The following is a 10,824-nucleotide window of genomic DNA, read 5'->3' as shown; positions in this document are numbered from 1 at the left end:
CGATCAACATGGAAGAGGGTGGATTATGGATGGTAAGAGGTATCCACCTCAAGCAATTTGTCAGCTTTGAGATGAATATTCCAAGAAGCAAACATTCCCGGTATAGGACTCCCATTATTCATCCTCCTTTGAGCGGAGAAACTGGAAATACCCTCACAAACTGGAAGTGGTGTAGATGAAGAATCAGAAGAGTTGGGTTACAGGAAAAACAGGACATCCTCTCAGGTTTTAGTAATCCTGGAAACCTAAGTTATGCCGACTGGAAGAGGACTGGAGCAGTGGTGGAGCTCTCCTCAGAGAAAACACGAATACAAATAACAGCACCAAGTCTTTATTATTCACAGACACGTTTATGGCCTGACCGTACAAAACACAGTTTTATTTTTCATTTTTATCAAACGATGCATGTCAGAGCTGGTCAGTTGAAGCAGATGAAATGAAGCAAACATCAGATAGTTCCAGAGGGTTAAACAACTGTCTACAGTAGTGGCACTTATGACAACTAAGTCTGAATTCAAATTAAACACAAAGGACAGTGGTTAACGAGACAATAGCTGGTTATTGCCCTCAGGGAAGTAGTTTTCCTCTATGTTTGTTTGTTTGTTTGCAAGAATTATACAAAAACTACAAAATCAATATCCACAAACTTGGTGGAAGGATGCAGTATGGGTCAGGGACAAACCCAGTAAATTTTGGTAATTATAATTTGACTATACTTTGACCCACATCGAACTATCTCAAAAACAAGGACCTGCTGTGAACTCATGTCCTGGATGGGTTGCAAACTGCAACTGTGCCTGTAATGTTCCTCACAATAAATGTGGCATTATTTAAATACGATTTGCCAAGTTACGTGTTATTTCCCTGATGTAGTACTTTCCTTCCCTTCTTGGCTCGGCTCAGAACCAGAACTCAGAGATAAAGATGCGTATGATGACAACATTTTGATGGGAAATGGCTCCTGACTTGAAATAATTCATAACCACCTTCAGCTCCAGATCCCGGGGGCCAATGATCGGTTTCACCTGCCGCACAACACCTGAGGGACGACTCAAATTCAGTATAGGCACATATATACAACATACATACATACAAAATAAGTAAACGTGTATAATACAATAAGTGATTTGGTAAAGGATCGGCTGCCTGGGTCCAAGTGGCACAATCTCCTCTTACCCATAATCTTGTTCTGGTGGAAGCGCTTCTCCACGTCAAAGGAGAACTGTTCATCAGCTGAAGTGATGTCAAAAAATACATCAGTCGCTCTGCTGGCATCAGCAGGGTAAGCCGCTACAACCGTCCGCAGGAAAACAATTTCTGTCGGGCGAAAGGGTTTCAAGCTTTTATTAGTCCAATAGAGAAAAACCACAAGAGTGCATCCGCTTCTACAAAATCAGATATTTGTGCTGCAATTAAACAATTGTGCTGTGGGTTGGAATATGTAATCGAATCTTATGCGCTGTGGCAGGTTGGAGGACGGAAATTTCAATGAGGCTGCAAATAATTGCTTTCAGAAGCTACTGAGTCAGGTAATATGATCCAACATCTTAATGAAGGCACATGCAGATAATCAACTGTAAATGTCAGAAAGCAGTTTCTAAGAAATTCATTTGCCGTACCCTCGGGTGTGCTGCAGTCTAGGAAGTATGGCAGAGAGAGGACGCTGTAGGTAATGATGTAGATGAGATTCAGAGCACAGTTGGCGTCCCCAAACGGGCAGGCCTTAATACAACGTAAACCCACCGAAACATCCGGTCTGGATCTATAAAAGAAAGACAACCATCATACAAAAAAATATGAGAAAGAATGGAGGGAATCAAAATGGGGGGAAAAAGGATTTATGACGTGTTCCAAGACAAGAGGAAAACAGACACATACAGCAGTTCGACCAAAAGTTGACTTGAGCAATAAGAGAAAAACCCTGGCAACACCTGAATAGCCCCATAGACCTCTATGGTTAACCAAGCGAGTTTGTGAGGCTTCCCCCAGTGTGACAGTGCCGCTTTCAAACATAACCTCAGAAAGTGCAGCGTGAGCGGAGCCGTGTAATAAGCAACAAGCAGGTGAGTCCAAGTTGTTCGCTAAAAGGCCAAAGCCACAGGGATGATTGTGTGGTTGAAAACAAACTAGGAGAAAACCAGCAGAGGGAATGTAAGAATGAATGTCACTTGATTTGGTCAAATTACATCATATTAACACTGATGGAAGAAGGAGACGTAAAAAGTTTGACAGAATACATTTAAGGGCATTCAATATAGTCAATACCTCCGCCAAGGCCCAACAGTCCCCTTATGAAACCACATTTAAATTCACTAGATCCAGATTTTTATTCAGAGATCTGCAACATATTGCACACACTCATAAATATCAGTCCCTTAAACATGCCTGACTTTTTAAATCAAGATCCAGGAATTATTCTCTGAGAAATCAACAATGTTAAAGAAAGTGACAAAAATAAATCCTGGATCCACACTAAAATTCAGTGGCATTTTTCCTGACCCATACCGAGTGCTACCACAGAGTTTCGTGGAAATCGGTTCAGTAGTTTTTGCGTAATTCTACTAGCAAACAATAAAACAAAAATGTCTATAATAAAAAATAATACGAATAACAGTTGGTTGAGCAATTTTTGCGTAATACTGCAAAGAAAACAAAGGGGTGAAATTATAACATCATTGGCGGCTATGAAGCATCTTACCAAAAGAAAAGAAAAAATTTGAGATGCGATTATCATCATCATACAGTGTTTCACTATTTATACATGTATATATTAAATAATTTAGCATTTTATAAATTAGGTGGTCATATAATCCCAAAAAATCCTTCCATCTATGCATTTTCAATCAGCTCTACATTCACCACACACTGAAAGAGGAACAGAAAATTGTATGTGGTTGCATTTATCCAGAGCAGAGCAGCTAGCAGCCTTTTCGGTATCATTTACAGAAGATTTACTGATAACCACCCAATACCAACACTAAACGCACCATCCATCATGTGAGCCGTAATGCCGCTCCACCACTAATTGAGAGCCCACGCTGGCCGGGCCCCAGGTGCCCACAAATAAGTGCCACGCTTGTTTTTCTTTGCCGTCCGCTGAGGCGAGGCCTGTTTGATCCTACGGTGAGGCCGCTTGGAGTGGATCATAGGAAAAATTGGTTTCTACATTAAAAAAAGACCACAGAGGAGGAAGCACGAGAGTAGTGGCAGAAACCATTGGCTGCATCTGTGCGTGTGCTTAGATATTAAAGAGTGAAAAGCCATTTTTATCTGTCACTTTTTTTTAATTCCAGTCACATAGAAAGTACAAATAAAGTGAAGCTGCCGCAGAGACGTGAGGTAGACTGAGCTTCCATCACCAATTTATTAACAATAGTGTTGTGGAGAGCTGCAGCAGATTATGAGCCCCATCTAGTGGTGAAGGAAATGTCCTATTATACCCACAGCTGCATCATATCCCAGAATAAATAACAAAAAGGCCTTGAGAGTAGTCAACAGCTGGATTAAAATAAACTACTTAATCTTCTAATGTTTTTTTACTACACTTCAGCATATAGGGGCCTTGACTACTATGAGTTTCTCAGCAAGACACCGAAGTGAAGTGTTTATTCCAAAATGTCAGATCTTTCTGTGCAGTGAGATTCGGCCTTTTTTAACCATAAATGTGACAATTTATTTTTGTCGCCATAGGGAAGAGAAGATGAGAAATACCTGGACAACACACACACACTCCAAAATAAGGATTAGTTGAAATATTAAAAAAGTCAGAAATGTTACAAATGTATGCTCGGAAAAAAGAGAAAGCAGTTAATTTGGCAAAGAAAAGTGATGAAAAAGGAAAACCACAGATGAGTGGTGGATACAAGACTTGAAATATTAGTTGTATTATTTACTATTAGTTTTTCTAGTTATTTGTATTCATTTCACACAGACTTCTAATATGGCAGAGTTCTCGAGGGTCGGATTGGCTGCTCGTGTGTGACAAACACAGCAATCTTGGCCATGTATAGATGTGCCGTTCGGTAACGGATTAGCCTCATTTCCACGGTCAGAAAGAAGTCCCGAGGCTCAGACAAGGCACGGCACAGGGAGATCACTCCTCCGTGGGCCTGATGCTGCACGGTGAAGTATCCCTCCTCGTCTCCGGACGCTATGCTCAAGAGCATGTCGTCTCCCAGGACGGAATTGGACGGTCCCATCCTGAAAACGTCGGCGGGGACGGGACTGTTGGCGGGGAAGCTGATGTTGTAGAAGGAGATTCTCAGCGGAAGCGAGAGACATGACGCCGGGTCCCGCGTGAACTCGCAAGTTACGCGCTCACAATGGCTGAAAGGGAAGAGATGAAAGGAAGGGCTCATTGGATGGAGGGAGGAAATGCTAAAAGACGCAAAGAACAGGGAGAAGTCTGGAGATGTTCTGTCAACGAAAGCTGCAGGAGAACGTCAACAGCAGGCCAAAATCAAAGGCACATCAAAGGAGATAGGAGTTAAAAAATGTTATAAAAATAGAGTGTAAAATGAAAAAGATGACAGGACGGAGTCTTAAAGATAAACTATAGGTGTGTGAGATGCATCATGCACAGCTCAGGGGGGACAAATCGACCCTTTCATTTCAACAGCTCGTCATAACCAAGAAGCTCTCAGCTCTCACCCCTTTGACGCTTGCTGGAAGTTCTCAGGACACTGGAGGGACAGGCAGCGAAATCCTCCCTGGACGTTGAAGCAGCTCTCAGACACAGAGCAGTTGTGAGTCTCTGCTGCACATTCATCAATGTCTGAAAACACGGGAGGAAATAAACGTTAAGACAGGAAATAACAAAAATAAAAAAACATATCAGTATGGAGAACCTTGGACAGGCTCAGACACAGGGGTGATACTGAGATTCCTTTTAAATACATCCAATCCTGAAAGCTGAAAATGTCTGAAACCGGTGGATGTTAAGGTTTTTCCTCTGCTGACCTTGACATGTGCGTCCATTGGGGGTTACTGTGTAGCCAGTGGACGGGCAAGTGCAGTAGAAACTTCCCGGGGCGTTGGAGCAGTGGTATGAGCACACGTGACCTCCAGCAGGCAGAGCGCACTCATCAATATCTGAGAGGACGAGACAGACATATCGATGAGTGAACCAGTAAAGTACCCTGCAATAAGGTTTCTTACATTAAAAGAAAACATTTCCTTCCCCTCCACATGAATAACAGCCAATGAAAACCATAAAAACAAACCGTCACATGTTATCCCATCGATGTCACTCAGCTGGTAACCATGGCGACAGTAGCACTGGTAGGAGCCATACACATTGGAACACTCCTGGCTACAAGGGTTTGCCTCACACTCGTTGACATCTGTCGACAAAAGAGGTAAAGGTACGAGATGTTTCTTTACAACTTGTTCTTGAACACAAGAAAACATCTGCGTCCAAATCGGGTTTTACCCGGCGCCCAATTACTGACTTCCCTATCCTGTGCAAGAAGGAAATGTCTATGTAGCGTGTTGTTGAAGTGATGTCACATTATCACACACTGGAATAACATTCATAGCAGAACACTGGATCCCCTAACTGGATGTATTTAGTTAACAGAGGCTCAGACGTGATTTAAGTCAGTTTACCTTCACAGTTTCTGTTGTCATGGGACACTCTGAAGCCCCTGGTGCAGCTGCACAGGTAGGACCCCTCTGTGTTCTCGCACCTGTGGCTACAGAGTCGTCCGGGATAATGCCTGCACTCGTTGATATCTATACAGCACGCGGAGGACAGGTCGTGAATTACAGATCTGAAGCACTGTCGATGTGAAAATACAAATTCAATAGACATATAGGACACAATGTTATAATTCAAACAAAAAAGGTAAATACGGTACCTTCACACAGTTTGGCGATGCTGTTAAAGACGAAGCCAATTCTGCACTCACAGCGGTGCGATCCCACAAGGTTCACACAGCCGTGGATACCACACACATTTCCTGTATGACACTCGTCTACATCTGTGAGGAGAGAGGCCAGCCAGTGGGAGAGAGACAGATGAAGGGAAGTAACATGGAGATTAAGGTGAAATACAATGATAAAGCCATAGACTGAACATACGTTGGTGAGCTCCCCAAATGTATTATTTAATTTGTTTTCATGATTGACAGTGGACACTGACTTGCAATTGGTTGAACGCGTGTATCGCCACTTTCAGGCATACAACTGTCTGCGTGAACGGTAACAACTTTATGGGCAATAGCACAAGCATGCACACAGCTATACGATGTAGAGACAGAGCAAAACACCAAGTGATAGATCTCCTAGTTATCATGACGTGTAAAAGAATGTTGGTTCATTATAGAACTGTGGTGGGACAAAGTAGAACATGACGAGTCGCCACAGTGTAGAATCAAGATAATTAATGGAAAACACTGCTTTGACATGGTGAGAAAGGGCATTAGCCTCGACAGAGGTTCGCACTCTCAGAGCAGCCGTCTAGTTTACAGTCTATGATTTACTGTCTATGATTTACACACAGCACATACATGTGTTGTATCAGCTTCTACCTTCACAGCGTGTGCTGTCCTTGATCAGATGATAGCCTCTTCCACAGCTGACTGTGTTCCTGCGGCAGGTGTAGGAGCCCTCTGTGTTGATGCAAGTGAGTTCGGGCAGGCATGGACTGGTGTTGGCCACACACTCATTTATATCTGAGATGACAAAACAAAACAAAAATCCAGCAAACCAGCTCAGCTTTTTACCTGTGGAATGTTTTTACTGAAGAGGGACACCAAACTCACCGATACAGCGGCCGATGGCGTCCTGGTTGAACCCTCCAGTGCACCGCTCCCTTGGGTGGCAGCGGAACGAGCCAGCTGTGTTGTTGCACGTAAAGTCTGGTCCGCAGTTATGGGTCCCCAAAGCACACTCATCAATATCTGGAACAAGCAAGATGATTGCATCATAAATACACAGTGCATCTGAACAAATACTCTATTTTCTATATTTTAGGTGGATTATAATTGCAGGATTAGGAGGAATTTTAGCACGTAGCAATTACAGCAAGCCATATTGTGATTTGAGTGATTTTTCAATTATATTTATATCATTTCCACAGTGGTCCTGACTGGTTACCTTGGCAATTGTTGTTATCTTGGAGCTCGTACCCAGTACCACAGCTGGTTTCCCTCTGACAGCGGAAGGAGCCCTCTGTGTTGATGCAGGTTTGGCCGGAGACGCAGTTGTGGCTGCCCAGTTGACACTCGTTAATATCTGAGGAGAGAGAAAGCCACTAAATCATATGACACTTGTATACTGGAGCATTTTCAGTGGATTGAGACATCACATTTTCACATGAAACATTACAACTCCCCAAAAGTGAAGTCAAAGCTTCTCGATCGCCACCTGGTGGCTGGCTGCAGAATAGGTCATAGATCACGCCTCGTCCATGTTAACTGATGGGACATGGACCAAACTAAAAAATCAAAAAAGTAGATATTAAATAGGTTTTTTCTCAATGATAGTTTCTGTAATTTAAGGTAGCTGTTATCACACTGGTATTTGTTCAAATGCTTATTTTTATTTCAATTACTTCTTTTGTATCTGGGATATTTTGGCTTCATTTCTGGGCAGTGGGAGGAAGTAGAGACGCATCGTCCATCTTTGTACACATACAGAAAAATCCTTCTTCAAGAAGTCTGTGTGGAAGTCACGCCTCCCCTCGTATTACGTACCTTCACATGTCACTTCATCATTTTGCAGCTGATAACCATCGTGGCAGGCACATGATTCATTAGCTGCACTCAGCTGAGAGCAAGAGGAGCCTGAAAACATCACAGACACAAATGAAGAAGAAGTCATCTCAGTGTACAGTGTGTTTGTCTGAGATCACAGGAATAATGTGACTGGCTGATGGAAGACAGAGGGTTACTATAACAAGATAAGAAGGTGCCCAAACTACCGGTGTCAACTTCCTCTCGAGGTTCGGCAGTTAACACCAGCAGGGCTCCATCCGCAGATCTCACGGGAACTTGATCATACTTTCCTTTTGCAAATGTGGGTGGATGACAACATTTGCATCACGGGGACAATATCGGAACCAAGCTAACCATGAATTCACCTTTAGAAATCGAGAGAGCACGTACCAGGTCAATAAATCTAAAAAGATATTTGGGTGCAAGACAATTTAAGAGCCAGTAAAGGAAGGCGTTACGGTGTGAATTCTATGAAATATGATGTGTGCAGTCACAGTGACCTTTAATCTTAAACCACCAAAATCTAATTTATTCATCCTTATGTCCAAGTTGAGCTTTGTTGCGAATTTTGAGAGGTTCCCTAACTGCGTTACCTGAGATATCGTGTCCACAAAGGTGGGACGGACACACACACAAAACAACCCAGGATTCCTCAACATTCAACCACTTACTTCTTCTTTTTTTTTACAGCAAATACAGTCAAATTCCCAGCATACCTAAAGAGAACAGAGGTCAAACAACTCATCACAAGGTACGACCGACATCTCTGTTTGCCCTTATCACCCCCCGGCCTTTTCTCCACTGACGGGATTGTTGTTGCAGATCCGAGCTTCCCTACGTGTGTGAAGCCGGCTCGGAGACAAAAGCTGTGAGCGGCAACAAGTCACCATTTGGCAGCGTGTCTGCAGCTTAGCCCAGAGAATACCCCTGTGACCTTGTCTGGCTGGTTGTCTGGCCGACTTGTTGGAAGCAATCTGTGTCACCAAGGCTGTTTATTCAGCAGCCCTCTATGGAAACAGTGAAGCTCTCTGGATGACAACCATTTACCTCAAACAAATACATTAAATATCTCAGTGTTTTCAAGGCCTGTGCTAATGATAGCCCATTGATTATTTTCCTGATGTCTTCATTGACCTGAGCGTAAAAAGCAGGATAACACAGAGTGAGGCTAATCAAGAAACAAAAGGCTAAAGACAGATGCTTTTTTTTTTTTACCCTCAGGCTTTGGTGTGGCCTCCGTGTTATTGCCACAGCAGGTTTTAGCCGTGTGTTCACAGTGTTTCCCCAGCTTCAGACCCTCCAGCTCGCAGTACAAATTCAGGCCCGTCAGGCCGAGCATGCAGCAGTCACAGCAGATCTACACGGGTAGCCAGTGAAAAGAAAAAAGAAATCCACACACAATTTGAGATGATTTATAAAGTGTCAGGAGAATGTAGAGGTGAAGATATTGACATCAGGAAAAAGAGCCACCTTGGAGATTTGCTTTTGCCTGAAGTCTCCCTCGAAGAACGGCATCTCGCAGGCCCCTTGACTTTGGGCCATTTGAACGCCTCTGTCGCAGAGCTTGTCTACGACTGTTGCTTCGCAGCACCGCTCCTGAGCGATCCTGGAAATAAACGGCACAAAATCTGGCATGAAACCTCACCCAGAACCGAAAGAGGGGCTGGGTAAGAAAGCATGGAAAGAAAATCTTAATATTAACATTAGATAGGGTTGAATCAAGTGGGTTTGTGGTGAAATACCTTGCATTTTGACTTGCAACTATAAGTAACCTACTTAAGGTTTATATATACACACATATATAACTAAATGTTATGACACAAAGTAACCATATTCTTTTTATTTCTTTTTATACTGGAAAATGCTTCATTTAGCTGATTTGAATTCTCTTTCCAGTCTCTTCCTGCCTTTCTGTGGCAAATGTCCCCTCCCCTGACCTCCTCCATGTGTTGACCAGGTGTTCCTCTGTTCCAGCAATCATCACCTCCCTGTTCTTTAAAAGTCAAATGGGGGGCCCTTTAGTTTTAAAGTGCTCCAGGGGGCCACTTAACGCCCTGCGCTTACTGCCCTGTTATACGAGGAAACCCTCCCCTGCAGTGGGATGCATGTTTTGAGGGGCTGGGGGAGATGATTTGCAGGCTCGCAGCCCTGTCGGCTATTTCCTGCTTTTTAAGATATACACTGGTCTACAGCACGTACGCGTTTCCCACTGCAACATTTCACACTTTCACTTTTTTCTGAATCCAGTCTGATGTATAATGTATAATGATTTAAAAAATGTTAAAATGTCACAATGTTAAAGAAATTATCAGCACCAAATTTGTGCCAAACAACATATCTTTCTTTTGCTCTCACGTGTCTGTGCCCAGGGGGGGGGGGCATTCTCTCATAACCTCCATCATGAGCCCCACTGGGAGGAGCAGTGTTGTTGGTGAGAAACCAGGTGTCTCTTACCTGCAGGTGTGGGAGGAGAAGATGAGGGGGAGGAATGCACAGTTGTGTCTTCTCAGGGCCATGTCCCTCCCGCTCTGGCAGCACTTCTGTACAGTGGAAGGCTGAGACTCTGCAGTGAGGGGATGACGACATGTGGATTATTATTATTAAGACACATCAGAAACATTGCATGCAGGTGGGGTGGGGGGGGTGTCACACACTCTCACATACACAGATCATGGAAACAAGGCTGCAGCTGAACTCCTACACCACCACGAGAGGAGGCTGTGCTATTCTCAGAACCGAATACGCAGTAAATCATGCGCAGTTTACAATCACACTCACACCTAAAACGCAAAAGTGACTTTCTCACCTTGTCCCTGCAGAGCTCCGCATAAAGAAAACAGGAGAAGCGTCCACTGCGCCATCGTCTCTTGAATGGCTCAAAGTTTACGGTGATTGAGAGAGAGAGAGAGAGAGAGAGAGAGAGAGAGAGAGAGGGTGTGTGTGTGAGGAAGAAGAACATGTCTCAGACCTGTAAGGGTTGAGATTTGGGGGCGGGGAGGAGGGAGTCAGGACCACAGACACACACACACACACACACACACACACACACAGGCAGATAGACACAAACATCCAACATATAAATCACAAAACACTACAATAAGTCAAA

The 10,824-nt window shown here is 43.6% G+C and overlaps 1 protein-coding gene across 2 annotated transcripts; it reads right to left on the bottom strand.

Moving 5' to 3' along the window:
* Window positions 1-315: 315 nt before the first annotated feature.
* LOC118101563 (fibulin-1) lies at window positions 316-10,674 on the bottom strand. 2 transcript variants are annotated; one of them, XM_035147459.2, is made up of 16 exons: window positions 10,525-10,674; window positions 10,173-10,281; window positions 9,189-9,324; window positions 8,934-9,075; window positions 7,698-7,787; window positions 7,099-7,236; window positions 6,765-6,902; window positions 6,531-6,674; window positions 5,859-5,981; window positions 5,608-5,733; window positions 5,223-5,342; window positions 4,960-5,091; window positions 4,651-4,774; window positions 1,620-1,762; window positions 1,177-1,317; window positions 316-1,039 (listed from the first exon to the last, which is right to left on the bottom strand). In XM_035147459.2, the coding sequence occupies exons 1-16, from the start codon at window positions 10,577-10,579 to the stop codon at window positions 900-902; spliced, it is 2,001 nt and encodes a 666-aa protein (XP_035003350.1). In that variant the 5' UTR covers window positions 10,580-10,674; the 3' UTR covers window positions 316-899. The 2 variants fall into 2 exon arrangements, with proteins under 2 accessions (XP_035003350.1, XP_035003351.1); XM_035147460.2 differs by lacking the exons at window positions 316-1,039; window positions 1,177-1,317; window positions 1,620-1,762 and adding an exon at window positions 2,449-4,326.
* Window positions 10,675-10,824: the final 150 nt, after the last annotated feature.

This window comes from Hippoglossus stenolepis, chromosome 22, assembly GCF_022539355.2.
Source record: "Hippoglossus stenolepis isolate QCI-W04-F060 chromosome 22, HSTE1.2, whole genome shotgun sequence".
Classification (NCBI taxonomy): domain Eukaryota; kingdom Metazoa; phylum Chordata; class Actinopteri; order Pleuronectiformes; family Pleuronectidae; genus Hippoglossus; species Hippoglossus stenolepis.
Note: the sequence above shows the minus strand (reverse complement) of the source record. Positions and strands in the feature narration are given on the sequence as shown.

Excerpts from the sequence above, each read along its gene's own strand:
- LOC118101563 (XM_035147459.2), bottom strand. The coding sequence starts at position 10,579 with ATGGCGCAGTGGACGCTTCTCCTGTTTTCTTTATGCGGAGCTCTGCAG. Across the intron at positions 5,734-5,858 it reads CATCGCCAAACTGTGTGAAG|ATATCAACGAGTGCAGGCAT; the intron begins GTACCGTATTTA and ends CGTGCTGTATAG. Across the intron at positions 1,763-4,650 it reads TTCCAGCAAGCGTCAAAGGG|ATCCAGACCGGATGTTTCGG; the intron begins GTGAGAGCTGAG and ends TTTCTTTTATAG.